The 19,028-nt window shown below is 53.7% G+C and overlaps 7 protein-coding genes across 7 annotated transcripts; 4 read left to right on the forward strand and 3 right to left on the reverse strand.

The window, feature by feature from the left end:
* Nucleotides 1-52: 52 nt before the first annotated feature.
* Nucleotides 53-1,221, forward strand: MAA_08064 (phosphoglycerate mutase; the record flags this gene model as incomplete). Its single annotated transcript, XM_007826062.1, has 3 exons — nt 53-157; nt 214-438; nt 517-1,221. The coding sequence occupies 3 exons, from the start codon at nt 53-55 to the stop codon at nt 1,219-1,221; spliced, it is 1,035 nt and encodes a 344-aa protein (XP_007824253.1).
* A 1,688-nt stretch (nt 1,222-2,909) lies between these two features.
* Nucleotides 2,910-4,322, forward strand: MAA_08063 (uncharacterized protein; the record flags this gene model as incomplete). Its single annotated transcript, XM_007826061.1, has 2 exons — nt 2,910-3,526; nt 3,602-4,322. The coding sequence occupies 2 exons, from the start codon at nt 2,910-2,912 to the stop codon at nt 4,320-4,322; spliced, it is 1,338 nt and encodes a 445-aa protein (XP_007824252.1).
* A 491-nt stretch (nt 4,323-4,813) lies between these two features.
* Nucleotides 4,814-6,066, reverse strand: MAA_08062 (Peptide chain release factor class I/class II; the record flags this gene model as incomplete). Its single annotated transcript, XM_007826060.2, has 2 exons — nt 4,814-5,987; nt 6,032-6,066. 2 exons carry the CDS (start codon nt 6,064-6,066, stop codon nt 4,814-4,816), a joined length of 1,209 nt encoding a protein of 402 aa, XP_007824251.2.
* A 334-nt stretch (nt 6,067-6,400) lies between these two features.
* MAA_08061 (Major facilitator superfamily transporter) lies at nt 6,401-7,791 on the reverse strand (the record flags this gene model as incomplete). The annotated part of the gene is made up of 2 exons (XM_007826059.1): nt 6,401-6,910; nt 6,970-7,791. 2 exons carry the CDS (start codon nt 7,789-7,791, stop codon nt 6,401-6,403), a joined length of 1,332 nt encoding a protein of 443 aa, XP_007824250.1.
* Nucleotides 7,792-9,092: 1,301 nt separating this feature from the next.
* MAA_08060 (Glutathione S-transferase/chloride channel) lies at nt 9,093-9,785 on the forward strand (the record flags this gene model as incomplete). Its single annotated transcript, XM_007826058.1, has 1 exon — nt 9,093-9,785. One exon carries the CDS (start codon nt 9,093-9,095, stop codon nt 9,783-9,785), a length of 693 nt encoding a protein of 230 aa, XP_007824249.1.
* Nucleotides 9,786-13,470: 3,685 nt separating this feature from the next.
* MAA_11160 (uncharacterized protein) lies at nt 13,471-14,076 on the reverse strand (the record flags this gene model as incomplete). The annotated part of the gene is made up of 1 exon (XM_011413126.1): nt 13,471-14,076. The coding sequence occupies one exon, from the start codon at nt 14,074-14,076 to the stop codon at nt 13,471-13,473; it is 606 nt and encodes a 201-aa protein (XP_011411428.1).
* A 3,033-nt stretch (nt 14,077-17,109) lies between these two features.
* Nucleotides 17,110-18,270, forward strand: MAA_08059 (beta-lactamase; the record flags this gene model as incomplete). Its single annotated transcript, XM_007826057.1, has 1 exon — nt 17,110-18,270. One exon carries the CDS (start codon nt 17,110-17,112, stop codon nt 18,268-18,270), a length of 1,161 nt encoding a protein of 386 aa, XP_007824248.1.
* Between the last annotated feature and the right edge of the window lie 758 nt (nt 18,271-19,028).

Below are 19,028 nucleotides of genomic sequence, written 5' to 3' on the forward strand. Positions count from 1 at the left end.
GAGCATGAAGCTTTCTTCTCTCCCAGTCTTGCTAAGCCTCGCATCACACACCATGGCGACATGGCCTGAAGCAAAAGGCAAGCAGATCCGCTACACGTCGGTTACAGGCTACTTTCTTCAAGATGATCCCAAGACAAATCCAAGCGGATTCGACTACGTACGACGCGCCCCCCCCCTGTCTTGCGCAGTCACTGACTCGGCACTCATGAGTAGGCTCAGCACAACTTTGGGTTGATAGACAGGAAATACCCCACAGACGACAAGTTTGATCCTGAGGGTACCAAGTCGCAATGGCAGCGCTTCGGCAAATGGGCTCACTATCTCAACCATCATTGTGACAAGAGCGAAAATGTCCGCTACAAGGTGGTCTTCTTTGGTCGCCATGGTCAGGGTTACCACAACGTCGCCGAGAGCTACTACGGCACGCCCGCATGGAACGTGAGTATCCCCCCTCCCCTATCAACTCAACTTGCTGCACTTGGCATGCTAATACGTGAATTTTCTGCCTCCCCATAGTGTTACTGGGCTGAATTGGAAGGCAACGGCACCATCACCTGGGCAGATCCGTTGCTGACTCCGGATGGCTTCAAGGAAGCCGAAAAGGCCAATGGCTTCTACGAGACTCTGTACGAGCAGCAAAATATGCCGCATTTCGAATCATACTACAGCTCCCCCTTGAAGCGATGTCTTCAAACCGCCAACACGACGTTCAGCACGTTGAAAATGCCCACAGAGCACCCGTTCGTGCCCACAATCAAGGAGCTCTTTCGCGAAGACATTAGCATTCACACATGCGACCGTCGCTCGACCAAATCTGAGATTGCCAAATTCATGCCAGGATGGAAGTTTGAAGAGGGATTCACGGAAAAGGACGAGCTATGGCAAGCGGACAAAGGAGAGACGTCGGCTCACCAGGTCGCTCGCAGCAAGGCGGTTCTCGACGACGTGTTTACCAACGACGGCTCTACGTGGATCAGTGTCACGAGCCACTCTGGTGAAATCGCCGCGTTGCTCACTGCGTTAAACCATCGCGCCTTTGGCTTGTCCACCGGACAGATTATCCCGGTACTGATCAAGGCTGAGGTGGTGCAGCCTATACCTACGTCGAGTATTGCCGGGTTCACCCCCGAAGCCACGTGCAAACAGCCGCCAGTCACAAGTCTCTCGGACAAGGGTTGCGTGTGTTCCAGCACCGGTTCAATGCCGTCGCCGACATCGTAGCTCGAAATGGTGAACTCTGTGGACAGCCTTTGTTTTGGGTCATCTTGTTGTCAAAAAAAATGATCGGGATTTGGAAGCATGAAGAAGAAGCGGAGACTAATTTCTTTTTGGATTGGGAAGTATTATCGCGTCACGAGATAGAATTCTGCAGGGTCATTTCCTCGGGCCTCGGCGACCTCTTTCGCATTACCATGAAGGCAGAGGCAGGCTCTCGTGACCAAGGCAAATAAACTAGTGAAAATGGCTCGTGTCGAACCCAAAAAAGCCGCATAGTGATGGATGAAACTGCCTGAAGCAAATGAGGCAGCTAAAAATTTGCATCTCCGATTACACTAAGAAGTTTTGTTTGCAAAAGTTTAATCCATGCCCCAGGTATTGTGACGCTATGAAACAGGCCAGGGGCCGGTAGGGAGTGGTGGAACAGACCAGTTGACCGCAGAGTTTATGCGCACAGTGAGACTTGGGACGAGCAATAGAAGTTGGCGAGATGGAGAGCTGGGGAGGTGAATACGAGAAAAGAGCGCAAAAGAGCGAAGCGTATCCGTCAGTCCGGTATCCGTGTATTCGGTGGAGGTGATATTTCATGCGTAGGGGCAGGGCAAATTCGGAATCAGTTGACTGTGGACAGGACAGGGCTGAGAAATGCTAAAATTATGCCAACGTCTTCTGGGCGTCACGTCGGGAAACCCTTGGGCTGTTCAACTATTGACGCCTTGTCTATATGGCCGAATGGGGATGTTGGAATCAATGGAGCGGCTCTCGCGGGCTCTCGGGGTCTCTCGATGCTCTCGATGGCATTTTGATTTGGTTCCGCGTTAAGTGGAAACAACGTAGTCATACTGTAGGCCCAGGCCCAGCGACGGCAGTTGCCGGGCGCCCCCCTGAGTTGTTAAATTTTACCACGGTGATGACGAGTCGCCGTGTCGCGTCTTGTACGGAGCATGTACGGAGTATGCTGGGCGTGTTTGTGACATATTTGCACCTTGCACCACGCGAGGCGAGCCCAGCGTTGGTGCGGCAGCCGCTCCTCTTGCTAAACCTTAAAAACGGTGCGGTCGCGTTGGGGGCCCAAAAAAGAAGAAGCAGACGAAGAAGAAGAAGAGGTAACAATGGCTCTCAGTGCGGCATCTGGTCTTTGCGTGCAAGTCTCTCCCAACGTTTAGCCTTACGAGCACGGAGTACCGACATAGCGGATCAAACCCTGACCAAGACATCGAGACTTGGCAGAGGCACACGTGGCTGAGCAGGCACACAATTTTACTCGGTGCGATATCAAAGACGCTCCGTACCCAGCTCAGCCAATGCCGTTGCTCCATCGAAGCGATGCCCTTGTCCACAGTGTGTGCTTTTGTGGCGCCATCCATGTCTCCATCGTTGGGGAGGGGCGCCACGACCATGCGCCAGACGTCCTGAATCAACTCCCGCGTGTCCATTCATAGCTTCTGCTTTGCCGAACCGCATGGCTGACATATGATATATGATCAAGGTCCCCAGCCAGATCCCGAGCTGGCATCGTCATTCCCTCGCCGGCCGCATTCCACTGCCCGGTTGCCGTTGGCGTTTCCTCGCTCTCTGGAACGGACTATTGGCACCCTTCAACTTTAATCACCATCCGCTTGGACGGTCCTTCACCTAGATTCAAGCCGGCCGAAACTCTAAAATAGCAATACCTCGTCACACGCGCCGCCATGCAGCGAACTACGCCGACGTCGTCGACGACGCCTACTTTCCCTCCCTTTTCCGTCGGCATCTTCACCAACCCCAGCTCCTTCTCAAGACCAACAACGCGCGACGGCAGCATCGATCCGCTTCATCCTCCGCCGCATTCGCCGCCGCCGCCGATTCCTACATCAGGCCCCGTCAAGGAGTCTCGCAAGGCCTCGTTCTCGCGAAAAGCCTCGCTCTCCGGAAGCACGCGTCGCAGAGGCTCCTCTGTCGGCTCGACCGCTGCCTCGAATCCCAATGCCATCGTGACCGACGCCACGGCACCGCCAGCATTGCCCGATTACGCACTGCCCGCCGCCGCCAAGCTTCGAAGCCGTGATAGACGGGACGTGGGGAGTGTCGACGACGGCGTCCAAAGTCCTGTCAGCCCAACCGGCGGTAGCAGTGGTCTCGCGAGCATGAGCAGGACAAATACCGGCGCCGGGAGCTACTTCCCGCCCCCAACCCCCGTCGGGGTTCCATCCTCGTTGAACGGCACAGCAGCCAGTACTTGGCAGCAGAGCGAAGCGAGCATGATACACCAGCAAATCACCGATGTGGCCAACAAGAGGATATCAACCTTGGACTACCTGCGAAAGGCGTACGTACAACAACAAAGAAAAAACGCGGGCGGTTGCCTAATGCCACGGACGGCTACTAACTTCTGACATGGCAGACACGAAGGCCGGGTCTACTGGTTCAACACGTATCTCTTCGAGCGGTCCGACCTGTCACGGATGCAGTGCTTCGATCCGCGAAAGCTCGCCCGCAAGGCGGCAAACTACCTCCTCCTCGGGCTCTCCATCCCGACCATCAACGACCTGTACTCGTCCACGCCGATTGAGTTTCTGCGCTGCCTCAACTCGCTGCTGTCCGAGTTCGACTCGTTCCAGCAGCTGCACGGCGACTCCTCGGCGGCCCTCGCCCGGGCCCGGCTGCCAACCATGTTTCGCCGCCCGGGGGGCAAGTCGCGGCGCTCAACGTCCGCCGCGGAGATGCACCTCGACGACTCGACCGCGTTCCCTCCCCCCGGCGGCGCGGGTGCCGGGAGCGGCGCGCCGTCCGTCATGAACTTTGCCGTCTCGGAGAGCGACCTCCTCCCCGGCGAGGAGTACACCTACCTCCTGACGCCGGCGCTCCCCTTTGAGCCCGACTTTTTCGAGACGTTTGCCACGCTGTGCGACGTCTTGGTCGACTGCTACTCGCGGTTCCTGGCGCTGGTGCCCACGCCGAGGGAGTGCTCTGCGCCGGTCGCCGAGCTCTTCACAAAGGTGGATTCCAAGCTGCGCAAGATTATAGTACAGGGCGTGGTCAAGGAGTTTGAAGACCATAGCAGAGGCCATGTCAAGACGGAAGTGGCAAGTATCGGCAAGGTCGTCCTGGGGGGGTTAATGTGAGAGGGGGTATAATGTGGGGGCACTTGATCGTTTACTCGTATGGAGTTGCATGGCTTGTCTTTTTTTCGTTTTAAATGGGTGCTTGGAGTTGTTTTTCCGCTTCTTCACATTCGAATGGTTGCGCTATGTACGGGGGACACGGACATAATGACTGGGAGGTAATCGGTGCATAATTTTCTCTCTCTTCTTTTTTTACACGAGTACAAAAGCGGCAGTGTTTTTGGCGTCTGGGTAGAGTAGAAAGCTTGCGAATTAGCAGATGTAGTTTGCGTTGATGTATGATATAGAAGAATACTTTAATACATGGACTCGGCTCAACCTGGCTGCAGTGTACCTGGTGATGTGCAGTTGAAAATCAACATGTACACTGGGTGATGGAATTACCCAACGTCAATAGACTACTGGCCGCCGTCTGGGGCTGCCGTCTATACATTCTAGCAATATTTACAATACCGTACAAGTAATACAACGGGCGCAACGTATGCCGGCAATCAGTTGGCAGCGGCCGCGGACTTGGCCTCCTCCTCGGCAATGACCATGTCAATCTCCCTCGCGACCAACCACTCCTTGGCGGCGTCCATGACGCGGTCCAGGGTCTCGCCGCCGTCCAAGACATCGGGCAGGTTGTGGACGTCGAGGCCGGCGCGGTGGTCCGTACACCGGTCCTGGTTGTAGTTGTAGGTGCGGATCTTGTCGCCGCGCGTAATCTGCGCCTGCGCGAGCACGCTGTTCCTCAGGCGGGCGGCCTCGTGCATGCGCAGCTCGGCGCGCTGGCCGGCGATGCGCGAGCGCAGCAGCTTCCACGCGTCTTCGCGGTTGCGCTGCTGCGAGCGGTGGTCCTGCATGGACACGGTCGTCCCCGTCGGCAGGTGCGTCATGCGGATCGCGGACTCGGTCTTGTTGACGTGCTGGCCGCCGGCGCCGCGGGCGCGCATCGTCTCGACCCTGACCTCCTGCGGGTTCACGTAGAAGTCGCTCTCGGGGTCGTCTGCGTCTGCTTCGCCGCCGCCGCCGCTGCTGCCGCCCTCGGGGAACGACGGCAGCACCCACACGGCCACGGCGCTCGTGTGAACCCGCCCCTTGCTCTCGGTGCTGGGGATCCGTTGCACGCGGTGCATGCCCGCCTCGCTGCGGAACAGGTCGTACGCGCCCTGGTCTTGGATCTCGAGGATGGCTTCCTGCACGGGGTTCTCGCCTGCCGACGACGACTGGTCCCCCGCCGCGTCGGCCATTTCGTACTTGAGGACGTTGGCGCGGTAGCCCCGTCGCGCGCACAGCGCCTTGTACATTTTGAACAGCGAGTCGGTAAAGTACCGGCCCTCGAGGCCGCCCGGGCCCGGGCGGAACTCGATCATGCACGGCATGTCGGCGAACGGGTGCTGCGGCGTCAGGCTGGCCGAGAGGTTCTTTTCCAGAGACGCGAGCTTTTCTTCTTCGGCTTGCAGCTCATCGCGCGCAATGGCTGCCAGGTCGGGGTCCTGTTCGTCGTCGGCCATGGCTTGGAGGTCGCGGATGGACGAGTGTGATTGCTGCCATGCCGAGAGGGCAGCGGCAACGCGGTGCAGTTCGCCTGCGCGCCGGGCCTTTTGCGAGTCGAACTGGGCGTTGAGGGATTTCTGCAGGGCCTCGTGTTCGGCGGAGAGGGCTTTGGCGCGCTGGAGGAGGCTGGGTGCCAATGTTGACGGTGTGTCTGGCTGCGGTTAGCGGACGGTTGGCCATGTTTGCTGCTGGGGATTGAGGGCATTTTGAAGTACCATTGGAGGCGAAACGAGGAAATTGCCGTTGGCATGAGCGCCGGAGCACGCGAGTGCAGCTTCGGCAGACCCATGGTGCTGAGAACATGCCGTTGGCGGTGGGTTGTGAGGATGAAGGGTTTGGATGTTGGATCAAGCTGGAAGAAAACTGTCTGGTTGCAGCTGGAGTGGGGACCACCAGGCACAGGCTGTTCGATAATGAAAAAGTGAGCCCGCCGAGCAATTCACGTTCAACAGTCTCGGCACCAACTGGGTTCGGACCACCAAACATTATTCGGGTCTAATCATTTTATCCGCATGCTCTATATATGTACGTCTATTGCTTTATTGTTTCGTGTCTTCATCCCTCTTGCTTGCCCTCCGCGCCCCCATGAGCAACAGGCCACCCAGCACCAGACATGAGCCGCCCCAAATCTGGACGCCGAGATATTTCCCACCATTCACCTCAATCAACTTTCCGGCCAGAGGGGGCCCCGTCAGGGCCGAAACACTGACGATTGAGAAAATCATGCCGATCCTTGTGCCGGCCTTGCTCAGGTCCTTGGTCAGTCCGGCCAGTGTGGACGGGAACATGCCCTGGATGGTGGCGGCAAAGAAGCCGTAGATGCACAGCCAGGCGTAGTCTGCCGGGATGTCACGCACGCCTATCCAGCCAAACATGCACACGGCAGCACAGAATATCGCGGGAATAAAGGTGTTGACGGCGCCAAAGTATCGATCGGCGATGAAGGCCGGGATGAGGCGCCCCGGGATACCGACGGCGTTGATGACGAGGAGCATGGTAAACGAGGTCGACTGGGAGCCGCCCAGGACGTTGAGGGCATAGGCCCGGGCCTGACGCAGTAAGTACATGTGCTCCGTTTGCAAAGATCCGGTCCCGCAGGCTGACTTACGTAGTAGTAGGCAAAGTACGCAGCCCACAGCGTGAAGAACATGCTGATGGCAAACAGCAGATATGTGCTCTCCTTGAAGGCCGCCATTTCCACAATGGGGCCCGACTTTCTCGGCGGCAGCCTCGGCCTGACCAGCAGATAGACAATGACGGACGAAACCAGCACGACGAGCCCCATGGCTCTCACGGCCCATGCGAAGCCAACCTTGGGCAGGAGCTGCTGTGCCATGAGGGGAAACACCATGCCGCCGGTGGCACCGCCACAGGCACTGATGGATATGGCGATGCTCTTCTTTTTGGAGAAGTAGGTCGAGACGTTGGCGACGGTGGGCGCAAAGACGATTCCGCACCCGAGGCCCTGGCATATCCCCTGCGCCAGAAACACCTGCCAGTACTCGCGGGCGACGCTGGTGGTGGCGATGCCAACGAGCTGAAGCAGGGTGCCGATGACGAGGGCGGCCTTGTAGTAGCCGGCGTCGAAGGCCCGGCCCGCAAAGGTGCCGACCAGGAAGACGAGGCAGATTTGCACGCTGCCTATCCAGGCGATGGCCGACGGGTCCATGGACAGCATCTCGGCGTAGTGAGGCTGGAAGATGCCAAAGCTAATCATGTAGCCCCATGTGTTGAAGACGATGAGGTGTCCCGCGAGCACCTGGCACCAGGCCCGGGGACCGCCATCCGGAGGCGAGGCCTGGTATGCTCTGTCGATGGTGGATATCCGGGCAATGAGGTCCTCGGGATGAACTGCCTCTTGTTTGGTGCGTGCTTCGAGTTGGGCCGGGGACGGTGTGCTTTCCACCCGGTGGTCGGATTTGGGAGACATGGTTTCTTCTTCTTCTTCTTCTTGCTGCAGGGCGAGGAACTCGTCCTTTTTTTGGTCCGAGTTTTATTTTTGGGTAGGCATCGATGCAACCACGGTTTGCGAGGAAAGTTGTTCCAGACCTGTTGATGAGCAGATTCGGAAGAAGTAGTCACAAGGGCAATTCTAACGAGAAATAAGTTCAAGAACAAAAAAGAAGCAACAGTCCCACGGCCCAAGACTTGCATTCTTGGTCACCGTGGGGGCGGCATCGCAGGGCGTGGATGAGAGCGGCTTCGGCCGCGAGTGACGGAGGTGGATGTCCGGTCGATTCCCGACGATGGGGACGATGGAGACGGCCATTTAGAAAATTTGGACTAAACCTTGCTGCTTTGCGACGTGCTAGTGGTTGGCTCTCCCTTCTCGATACAACAGTAGCATGATGGTATCCACAGAATTGGGGACGGGAAGAATCCCTCGGCAAGGCGTGAGAGTCATGGCCTGGGATGAGATTTGGCAAGTGACTCTGTAAGAACATTGAACTGTTCATGAAAAAAGACTTGACGTGGCTCTACTAATGTAAAAAAAAGGCACAGAACGTGGCTGATATGTCACCACACGATATTTACGTCTCTGGTGCATTCTGGCTGTCAATGCGCCCGAGGCATCGACTCGGAGCTCATGTGGGCACCCTGAGTAGCTCGTCGGCCGATTTATCAGCCATGGGCGTGAATTGATGCTTTATGCGCGTCTGATCATCTGTTCGCCAGGGAGCAGAGCAGGCCACTCTTCTCACCGTCTACACACAAGACGGTACGTAGTATTACGGAGTAGGCCCGTGCAATCGGATACATGTCGGGTTCCCGGCATCCAGCCCTTGACCTAGTTCGTACATGTAGTTTGTCCGCTCGTCGCCGTGGCCGGGTTGATCTTGGCGGACACGCATCCAAAGTTGACGGTTGACCTCTTCTCCCACCTTCACACCAGCCTCCCCGCCAATTCATCGAACCTCCTCGGCGGCGCGCCAGCCATTTGCTTCAGATCTTCAGCCGCCAAAGTCAATCAGAGGGCGCAATGTGGCTCCATAACGGCTGGCCGTGGCCCATGAAAAGCCACGCCTTTCTGCTTACAAACCGGCCGGGCTGGCTGCCGTCTTGATGCTAGTCTGCTTTGGTCGTATTTTGGCAAAGAATGCTCCTCGGGCGTTCATCTCACGGGAAACCTCCCCTCTCTGATCCATCCATCTCAAGTTGTCGTGTTGAACGCCGTGGACACCTGTTTTCAGACATTGGACTCACATCGGGGACCATCGCCTCCACGACACCATGGCCTACACGCTTTATATCGGCAACAAGCGATACTCGTCCTGGTCCATGCGGCCGTGGGTGCTCCTCAAGGCGCTCGACATCCCCTTTGACGAGAAGCTGCAGCTCTTCAAGCCGGGACAGCGCCAGCCCGACTTCCTCGAGTTCTCGCCCTCCGGCAAGGTCCCCTGTCTGTACGACGCCGAGCGCAAGCACGTCGCCGTCTGGGACTCGCTCGCCATCTGCGAGTACCTCGCCGAGAAGCACCCGGCCGCGTGGCCCCGCGACCCCGTGGCCCGGGCCTTTGCCCGGTCCGCCGCTTCCGAGATGCACTCGAGCTTCGCCGCCATTCGCGACGAGTGCTCCATGAACGTCGGCTTGCGCATCGAGCTCGGCGAGCCAAGCGACGGGCTGAGGCGCGATCTGGAGAGACTCACCGCCCTGTTCGGCGAGGGCATCCAGAGGTTTGGCGGTCCGTTCTTGGCCGGCAGCAGCTTCACGGTTGCCGACGCGTTTTATGCGCCCATTGCCTCGAGGGTCAAGACGTTTGGGATCCGGCTTGACGGCGCGGCGGGGGAGTACCTGGACCGGCTGTATGAGCATCCTGCTGTGCAGGCGTGGATTCAAGAGGGCATTGCCGAGGCGGAGAGGGAGCCGGGCCATGAAGAGGACTGTGTGAGGGGCCGTAGGATTTTGCAAGATTTGTGCAAATAAAGGTCAAGTTGGTCGACGGTCGCCATGGTAGTCAGATTGACGGCTTGGAGAACACGTTCAGCGGCCGCGGACAATTGTGATGATTTATCGTGTGACAATTTTGTCATATGGGGGAAAGGCGGAATACCCTGGTTATAGTCTCGTAGACTATACATGTCAACGGTATACCTACGTAGGTACCTACAAAAAGAGTACATGGTTCAATTTATGTAGACTATCATGTTTTTGTGGTTCGGTCTAGTCTTAATTTTCGAGTATGGCTTGCGTTTTTATTGTTTATCAGAATATGGAATGCTTTCTGGATCAAGGTGCTCCCAGGTGGTGCTCGCAGTGGTTTGGTGCACTCGGTCGTCGAGTGCTTTACCGACAATTTGCGGTAAACTGATAACACCCAGAAGCATCCTTTGTTGGTTCCGGCATTCCCGACTCCCATTCCTGAGCATTTGTACCATCTGGGCACGCTTGACCCTCCAAAACCTCCAGTTTATATTGGTGTTTGCGGCATTGCTTAACTTGAACTGTTGGTAAAACTGGAGTTGGTTCGACGGTGGGTTTCGGGGGCGCTGCGGGTGCGGGATCGTGGTCCTCGAGGCAGGAAGTGCTGCTGTTGTATTTTCCCCGAGCATCCCGATTATCGGCATCAGATATCGTCGCCTGGCTGGGCGAGTCAAACCCTTTGCAATAGACGCCCGTGCCGCACATCCTCTCCGGGAAGTAATTGAAGGAGCTCAATTTCTGACAACCCTCGTCAGGAAACGTACCCGTCGTCCATGGAAGCAGCTTAGTATAGGGTTCGTTGCTTTGGGGGTCGGTTCGCACAGACAGGCACGTAGCTGTGTCAGGATACTTGTCGCCATCGCCAAACTCGTACAGTCTTTCTTGGCAGTACAAGTTGGTCCCGCAGTAGCTCTCTCGATGCTCTTCGGCGCTGCCTTCGGTGTTGCGTCGACATCTCTGCTTGGCCAGGTCGATATTCCAAGGATCAGGGAAGAATGGTAGCTTATGCGTCTGCCTCACAGGTTTACTAGGTATCCATAAAAGCCAAGGCCGAGGCTGGGTGTCGTTCTCGAAGCTGCGGTACTTGTTCCATAGGCCATGCGGTGATTCCCGGACTACTTATATATCTACTATAAGAATGTGTATACACTAAGGTGAATCACTAGTATACGAAGAACCCATGTGGTGCTGCGGGATCAGGATGCCGGGTCCATGACGAAAAAATAGTCTCCAGGCGGTAGACTTTGCTAGTAAATAACTCAGATAACAAGAAACAGTTCGTCTACTATGCAGCAATAGATAGTGCTTTAATTTAATAGCGATAATAACAAGGGTACCTTGCTAATATAGTTACTTTGCCCATAGACAGCTTATAGCAATGGGGTGACGGAGTGAGTCATGTAGACAGGGATGAGTAAACTTCTTTGGCTCGTCATCACCTGAGCTTTCTAAATGGCATAAACGCTCGGGCGGTAGCTGTAGTCTGGAAATTAAACGGTAACGAAAAAGGAAATTAATACACAGGCATAACACTTTTACGTAGCTACATATCATCTGAGGTTTTCACAGACACCTCATCCGAGGGGTCCATCGACTTCTTTCTCATGCCGCAATATTTTCAGTGAGCCCCATAGCAGCCCTAGTTTCGGCCAGAAATGGCCCGACACTTCTTAGTTAGTCCTCCCCTGGTCACACGTCACTGCCGTTTGCAGCACCCTAGCGCTGGTCAGGCCGAGTCTCTTTCAGGGTCCAACTCGTGACAATTTCATTGGCCCTGTAAAGAGCAACCGAGTGTTTCTTGCCCTTTTCACGCCAAAGAAAGTCGTCTGTCACTTATGCCAATTCCATTCGCTTCGGACATTATCGATGGGAACGAACATCGCGCCATCTAAATGCATAGGCCGCTGTAGCTTACGAGTTCAATGGTCGTGTTGCGTCAGTCACCAACAAGCTGCACAAACGGTCCACTAAACTTCGCTCATACCTAATAGGCCGAATGCTAGTTAATCTCAGAAAAATTCATTTTCATGCAATTCTTCCCATAGGCCGCGCGGCTTCTCGCGGCCTCCTTTGACTAATTCATAGACTGTCCCAGCCGCCTTCTGGCAGCTATGCAGCGTGTAACTATACGCAAGTTGCTCCCACAATCCGGGGGATCAGTCTCTATTGCGGGACTGGAAACTATGCTTGCAAGGCGGTTCCTGCAAGAGAGACCAGACTCTTCCCTGTCAATCGACGGGATCCATGGTTGCCATTCTCTTACAGCTATTCTATCTGTTCTGTGTCTTTGAACTTGTCAGGACTTTCCTGGCCCTCCTCAGCTTCTGTATAACCCAAATCACTCATCTACGCTGTATATTCGAGTACGGTGGACGGAATTATAGCTGTCTAAGCTGAGTATATTGACTGAATTTGACAACTAGCTAGGCGACTACTACGAGTATCTAATCGCTAAAGAGAGAGAAAACAGAGCGAGGAAAGGAGTCGCTCCTGAGCTCGACACGTGGTTAATCTCGCTTATAGATGGGTCCCCGCCGGGGGCCGGAGCCGAAGGCGAGAGTGCAAGCCGAGCCATATCGGGCTCGGCCCGTTACACGAGTAATGCATGGCCTTGATTAATGCTTGATGGCCCGAGGGACTCGCATAGCCGCGTAACCTGGCCTCGACATATAAGGTAGAGAGGCTCGGCAACCCCTGGCGATATGATGAATTTGACAGAACCTGACACGTATCTCCAGGGGTATAAGCCAATCGGATAAAAGCGGATAAACGGTACTTTTACTTCCATATAATATAGGTAATACTTGGTGTACTAATAACCCTGTCAGGTACAAGCAGCTACATTATACTAGTCACACTTTCATACTATTTACTTAGTACTATCTTTATTCTACCACAATCCGTGGGGCAGTGGGGCCCCCACAAGGTAGATAGAGTAAATTCGCAATGCGTGCCCGTACTTACGGGTCTTATATTCCTTGGCGTGATGGCGTGACTTGCCTTACACCTATGCATTGTTGTCACGTTATGAGACTCATATTAACTAAGCTTGTTCATAAAATCATTATTCATGTTCTTGTAAGTGCTGTAAACTCCGTTTACAGCTCTCTTTTTAATACTAAAAAACTTCTTTTTATCCGAATTTAACTTTTAGGTAAGTTTAGTTATAATAGCCGACGCTATAACAACCAGTTATTACACCAAGCTCTGCCACTTCAGTCTACAAAGGCATTATCCGACAGCTCTGCATCCACTGGTCGAATTGACTAGGCTTGGTCTGCCGCATCGCTCTTCCAATTATGGTTTTCACTTAATCAGATGGCTTATTAGCTAGATAATATAGTTTAAAGTATTCCCGAACGCTCTTCTTAGCGTCTTACAGCCACACCAGTTACTCACAGCTGGTCTAGTTCGCCTTAAGCCAAGACACGTTCCAGCGCAGGTGAAGAATAACAGCGGCTGGGTAAAGCAGGGATTAGCCAAGTAGAGTGTAATACTCATCAAGTTTTGACTAATAGTTATCGTCGGTGGTCATCATCAATACTATCAGCTTACGAGAATGTGCTAGTATATTCGCCTTGAGTGTGCTGGGGCAAGTGTTTCTCGCGTTCGTGGCATTGGTCAGCTTGTAGCCCGCTATATCCTGTAATATTATTAGCCAAATAGACTTAAGGCGAGCAAAGACGAACTAGAAAGCCATACTCTTGGCTGCCGAGGATCGTGCATGCCGTGGCACATCAGTAGTTGGGTCAGGCAGCGAGAAGATCTGCTTCTGCTCCTCGAAGTTAAGCAAATATTGCATTCCGATCATCACTTCCCACAAGGCACTGTAACGGCCCTCTTTGGCCCAACCCTGGCACCTTATAGTGACCTTATAGAGTGGTTTAAGAAGACTCTGTATCTCCGTCAAGAGAAGCCAGTCCTGTGGCGACAGATGATCTTGGACAGGCACACGTTGGCGAGGCTCCCCCGCCTTGGTTTCGAGATACGTGATGAAATGGTCAATCTGCTCTCGTTTGCGAATGGCACGCTGGATCATCAGATAAGTCAAATTCCATCTGGTTTTATTGTTCTGTATTAGCTTGAGGTTAATGGCAGCTTGCTCCTCATCAAAGAGCTGGTAGTCGTCGTCGTTGCGTTGGTTACATGCCAGAGACTTCATCAACTCTCGCCGTTGCGGAAACTTCGTACCGTGATACTTGACGGTCAGGTCATCCCGTAGCTGTGGCCTTATCACCAACTTGACCTCGGTACCATCTAAGCTACCTGTCACGAGACTTCTTCCACCACCCATAAAGGACACGGCATAGATGGAATCCGTGTGGGCACTTGATACATATTCTGTAGCCAGATGCTCTCCACGTGGAATACTCCACAGGTGTATGCATTTATCGTACGGGCCAGCGGCTACCTATTGTCCGTTCCAAGACACCGCCACTGATGTGATGCCTTGATTATTGAGAAACGTGTTTTGTATTGTGCCATTATGGATATTCCAGATGCGGACAGTGGCATCGCTACTGCCAGACACGAGGAGCTGACTGTCTGGCGTGAAAGCCAGAGAGTAGACCTGGTCTGTGTGATGAGCAAAGAGCGATATAGCCCACGCGTTTGCAAGTCCCAGTCCTTGAATCATATTGTGAGATGCAGTGCTTGAAGGGGAAGCTGTTGCAAGTATAAGTGTTGGCTAGGTGCAGATACACATATTCGGGTAGTCTTGTCTTGGTAAACAGCTACCAAATACTGGCCATGAGGGCTAAAGCAGATGCTGCGAATATAAACGCTGTCACTGATACCATTTTGGCCAAGGGGTGCACGAATGAGCAGACTTTGGTTCCGAGTACATGTCAAACACTTGAGCAGTTTGACCACATCCGGTTGCCACTCTCGCGCCATCGGGACTAAGTGAAATGCAGCAGACAAAACTCGCATGTGGTATTATGCATACCATTTCCACGTCTATGACACAACGTACATCAAGATTGACATGTTGGTCGTATCATCATCATGGTCCACGGGTGGATTGGTAGTGCGGAGATGGATGTCTTGTAGCTGTTGTTGGAGCTTGTGACGCTCCCGCTTATATCTAGGGCAACGGGGAGCAGAGGCATGAGTGTCAACTTGCTTTCATTGGTAATAGCTAGTTTGTGTATTGGAGGTAGCGGGTAATCTCTCATATTAACTTGATTGATTGGTGGGCATTTAAGAATAGTCGACGGCAGGGATCCTGACAAGCCCCCACATTGCCCCGCTCTTCGCAAACTCACCTTACCCACGAGGGCCCTGATTGTCTATGACTTCAACATGATGGGTAGTCTAGCTTGCCCCCGTTGAAAAGACTTGCGTCGAAAACCTTGGTACAGGGTAGAATACTGGTCCATTTTTTAATCCATGTCGCTTCCCGCAAGCCGTCCAGCTAAACACGTGGTCCGTAGCGTATCTCAGAAATGGCTGCCACAGAATATTCAGCATGACCACAGCAGAGTCAGAAGCAAGGCAATTGACGCCGTGGATAGAAGTAAATGAGTATTATAAGATAACTATTAGCGAAATATGAGTGGAATCTATACTAGGACGACAAATAATAGACATTTTTGTTGACCCTAGCATGCTGTCCCGCCTGCCATGTCCACTGCGGATCTTACTCAAGTATATATACTTATCTACAAGTATGGTGAAGTGCCAGTCATAAGCGTAAAGAGTAAGGCTAGACGTCGCTGGCCGCCTATTCTATAGTACAGCCATTTCTTGTTTCCAAGACGGGAAATAAAAGCTCCTCCTGCCTCCGTTTCCACACTAGCGTTGTTGATGACGCTCAGAACGCTTTTAACAGCAGACTCGGATTTGGCTTGATGAACCAGGCGTTTGAAAGTATGGCTTGGCCACGGCACGGTGCTTAATGCGTCTGAACCCTCGTTACTCCGTACTGTGCGACAAATGTTTACACCCAGTCACCCACACCCTACCTGAGCCGCGGCTATTTCGTGGCGTCAAGTACTAGTGCTGACGGTTTGTATAAAAGCCGGGGCCTTTCGACAGATGTCTTATGTTGCAAGTGCACGGCTTGCCACAGCCCTTTGATGCCATCCATGCCGATCCCCGGAGCACGCTGCGGCTGGCTCTTACGCCGCCGCCCTTGCATCACAGCAAGAGGAGCTGCGTGGTCGCCATCAGGTCAACAGCCGTCTCAACCCATGTCAAACACCTCACACTCGGCCGTCCATGGCGGCATGACGGGGCGATGCCAGTGCGGCGAGGTCAAGTTTACCACGCCAACACCGTCTCCCCTTGGACTGTACGTCTGCCACTGCACCGAATGTCGGCACCAGAGCTCCTCTGCATTTGGCATCACGGCGCTCTTCCCCTTCTTTGAAATCCCGGGCCATGACGCCGCCCGTTCATCTGCTCCCGTTGGCACTTTTACGAGGTATACTGCACGCGGTCGCTACATGGAGTGCCTCTTCTGCCGTACGTGCGGGTGTCGACTTGTACACAGGTTTCGGGACCAGATTCCGGGGCATAGAGAATACATACACCGGCAAGGCGTTATCCCCACTGTGAGTGTTAAAGCCGGGTGCTTGGACGGATTGACGAGAGAGGCGCTCAATGAAGCGGTGCATATATGGTGTCAGTCTGCAATTGTGCCCATCCCTAAAGGGGTTGTGAGCTGGCCTGGGAGGCCCGAGGGAGGTACGACGATTCGGCGTTGAGCAAAATGCCAGGGGTATTGTAGTATGACGGGGTGTTGAATGCTATATCAGTGTGGTTCAAACGACTGCTATATTTATTCCTTATTCTGACATTTATTCTACCTTGTTGGCAGCATCCCGCTGTTGCCAGATGGTCTCGGCAACACACGTATGGCAAGTCCAGTGCCAACGAGGAAACATATTTGAACTCATTCTGGACGAGATGCCCATAGTGCCCCAGTCAATCAGAATGACGTGTGAGTTCGCATGAGAATAGGTCCAAGTCCACGAGCACCAAGCGGAACCGGGGCCGGGAATCGACGCCTGTCTGTTTGACGAGCCACAAGAAAAGGCGCCGTCTCGCCGCTTTGCGCAGTTGCACATGAAAAAGGGCAATAATTCGGGGGCTGTGATGAATCTGACGTGGCCAAAGTGAGGGGACGATTTGACGATGACATCAGCACCAAGTCTTGGGACCCATTAAATATAAGTGTCGGCTCCTCCTGCTATCTCCCGAACTTGAGCAGCTTCTCTACTCATTTGTATCAATATTCCCTCAAGTGGCGCATTTCGACCAGGCAACACGGCGCACATCAAAATACCGCTGCAGGGTTGGGCATATAAAATACCCAGCCAGTATGACTTCTATCAACGGCGAATGCGACGCCAAGTTCGCCAAAGTCAGGCAGCTTCTGCAGCAGCAGCTGGCTTCCGGAGACGAGCTAGGCGCATCAATCTGCGTCAACATCAACGGCAAAAACGTCGTCGACATCTGGGGAGGACACGTCAACGCCGACCGCACACGAGCCTGGACAAAAGACACACTGTGCGCCGTTTGGTCAACGACAAAGTGTGTGACGAACCTCGCTGCGCTGATATTAATTGATCGCGGCCTTTTAGATGCAGACGAAAAAGTCGCCAAGTACTGGCCGGAATTCGCGGCCAATGGAAAGGAAAACGTCGAGGTCCGACACCTCCTGAGCCACACGTCGGGGCTGGCGGCTTGGGAGAGCCCAATCACAACCGAGGCTATTTACGACGTGCCAAACGCTGCGGCAAAGCTGGCCGGGCAGTCGCCTTGGTGGACGCCCGGCACGGCTTCTGGATATCATCTCGTGAGCCAGGGCCACCTTGTGGGAGAGCTCGTGAAAAGGGTCAGTGGCAAGTCGCTCGAGGAATTTGTCCGGACGGAGATTGCGGAGCCTCTCGGCGCCGACTTTCACATAGGTGCCCAAGAGGAGGATTGGGAGCGAATCTGTGACATGATTCCGCCGCCGCCGCCGTCCACACCCCCGGGGAATGTTGACGTGGATAGTGTCCAGATGAAGGCGTTCATGGGTACTCCCTTCAAGGGAGAATACGCAGGAACTCCCGAGTTTCGCAAGGCGGAATTGGGTGGCATGGGAGGTTTTGCCAATGCGCGGTCTATCGCGGCCATTCTCTCCGTCATCAGCCTTGGTGGCTCTGTGGGCGGGAAACGACTTCTCTCGGACAGGACAATAGATTTGATCTTCGAGGAGCAGGCTAGTGGCAAGGATTTGGTGCTCCTTGTTCCGATTACGTGGGGAACTGGATTCGCTCTCCCCAATGGATCCGTGCCAAGTGGATGGTTTCCAAAGGGCCGAATTTGCTACTGGGTTGGATGGGGTGGTTCCGCTGGTGTCATGGACTTGGATAGGAAGATGACTGTAGGCTATGCTCTTAATAAGATGGGCGAAGGGGTGGTTGGGACTGCGCGGACCGAGGCATACGTCCGTGCCATATATTCAGCACTGTCTGAAGCTGGGAGTTCCAACTAGACAATATACTGCCTCTCGAGACGGTTAAGATGATACGCCTGAGCTTCATAGACTGTTGTAAAAATGCCATGGGCTAACAAGAAGTACGGATAACGCCATGTATCATCTTTTTTATCAAGCGCCTTGTCAGCTCAATCTTGATCTAACACAGGCTAAGCATTACCAACCGTGCCCCAATAACGGAACGAATAGACACAATACAAAATAACACTAATCAACTTACCTTCAGTATACGGCGGTGCTAAGTGATGGGTAACCTGCAGAAACAAATATATAGGTATGGCCCGTGAGGGGACCATGGATATACGACGGCCGAATATGGCAAGGCTTACAGCTGGTAATAACTGCTACTTCGGAATAACCTTGCCAAAGAGGGTGTACAACGGGACTTTCTGAGGGCATCAAAAGGTAACTGTGGTCCTTTGGATTCATGTTTACTCACATTGCTACAGGGCCAATTGCAGCAACTATCGGTTCCCACTGGAAAAGATGCACAAGGTGAGATGAAGTAAGTGATTTTGATCCCATTCCTTACGTTTAACCCGCCACCGGGACTGACTGTGCCAGGCCATAGAGGGAGCCTGGTAGTGAGGTTGAACTTCCCTTATTGGCAGAGCAGATCCAGACATTGGATGTCGCGACTTCCCATAATCTCAGTGTTGTGACCTGTCCATGTAAATAAACTGGACATGGCGTGGGGGGCTTTTTTTATTTTTTCTTTATCTTGCTATTAAGTATTAAATTATTATAAAAAAAAT

The sequence above is a fragment of the Metarhizium robertsii genome, assembly GCF_000187425.2.
Source record: "Metarhizium robertsii ARSEF 23 chromosome Unknown MAA_Scf_4, whole genome shotgun sequence".
In the NCBI taxonomy this organism is placed as follows: Eukaryota; Fungi; Ascomycota; class Sordariomycetes; order Hypocreales; family Clavicipitaceae; genus Metarhizium; species Metarhizium robertsii.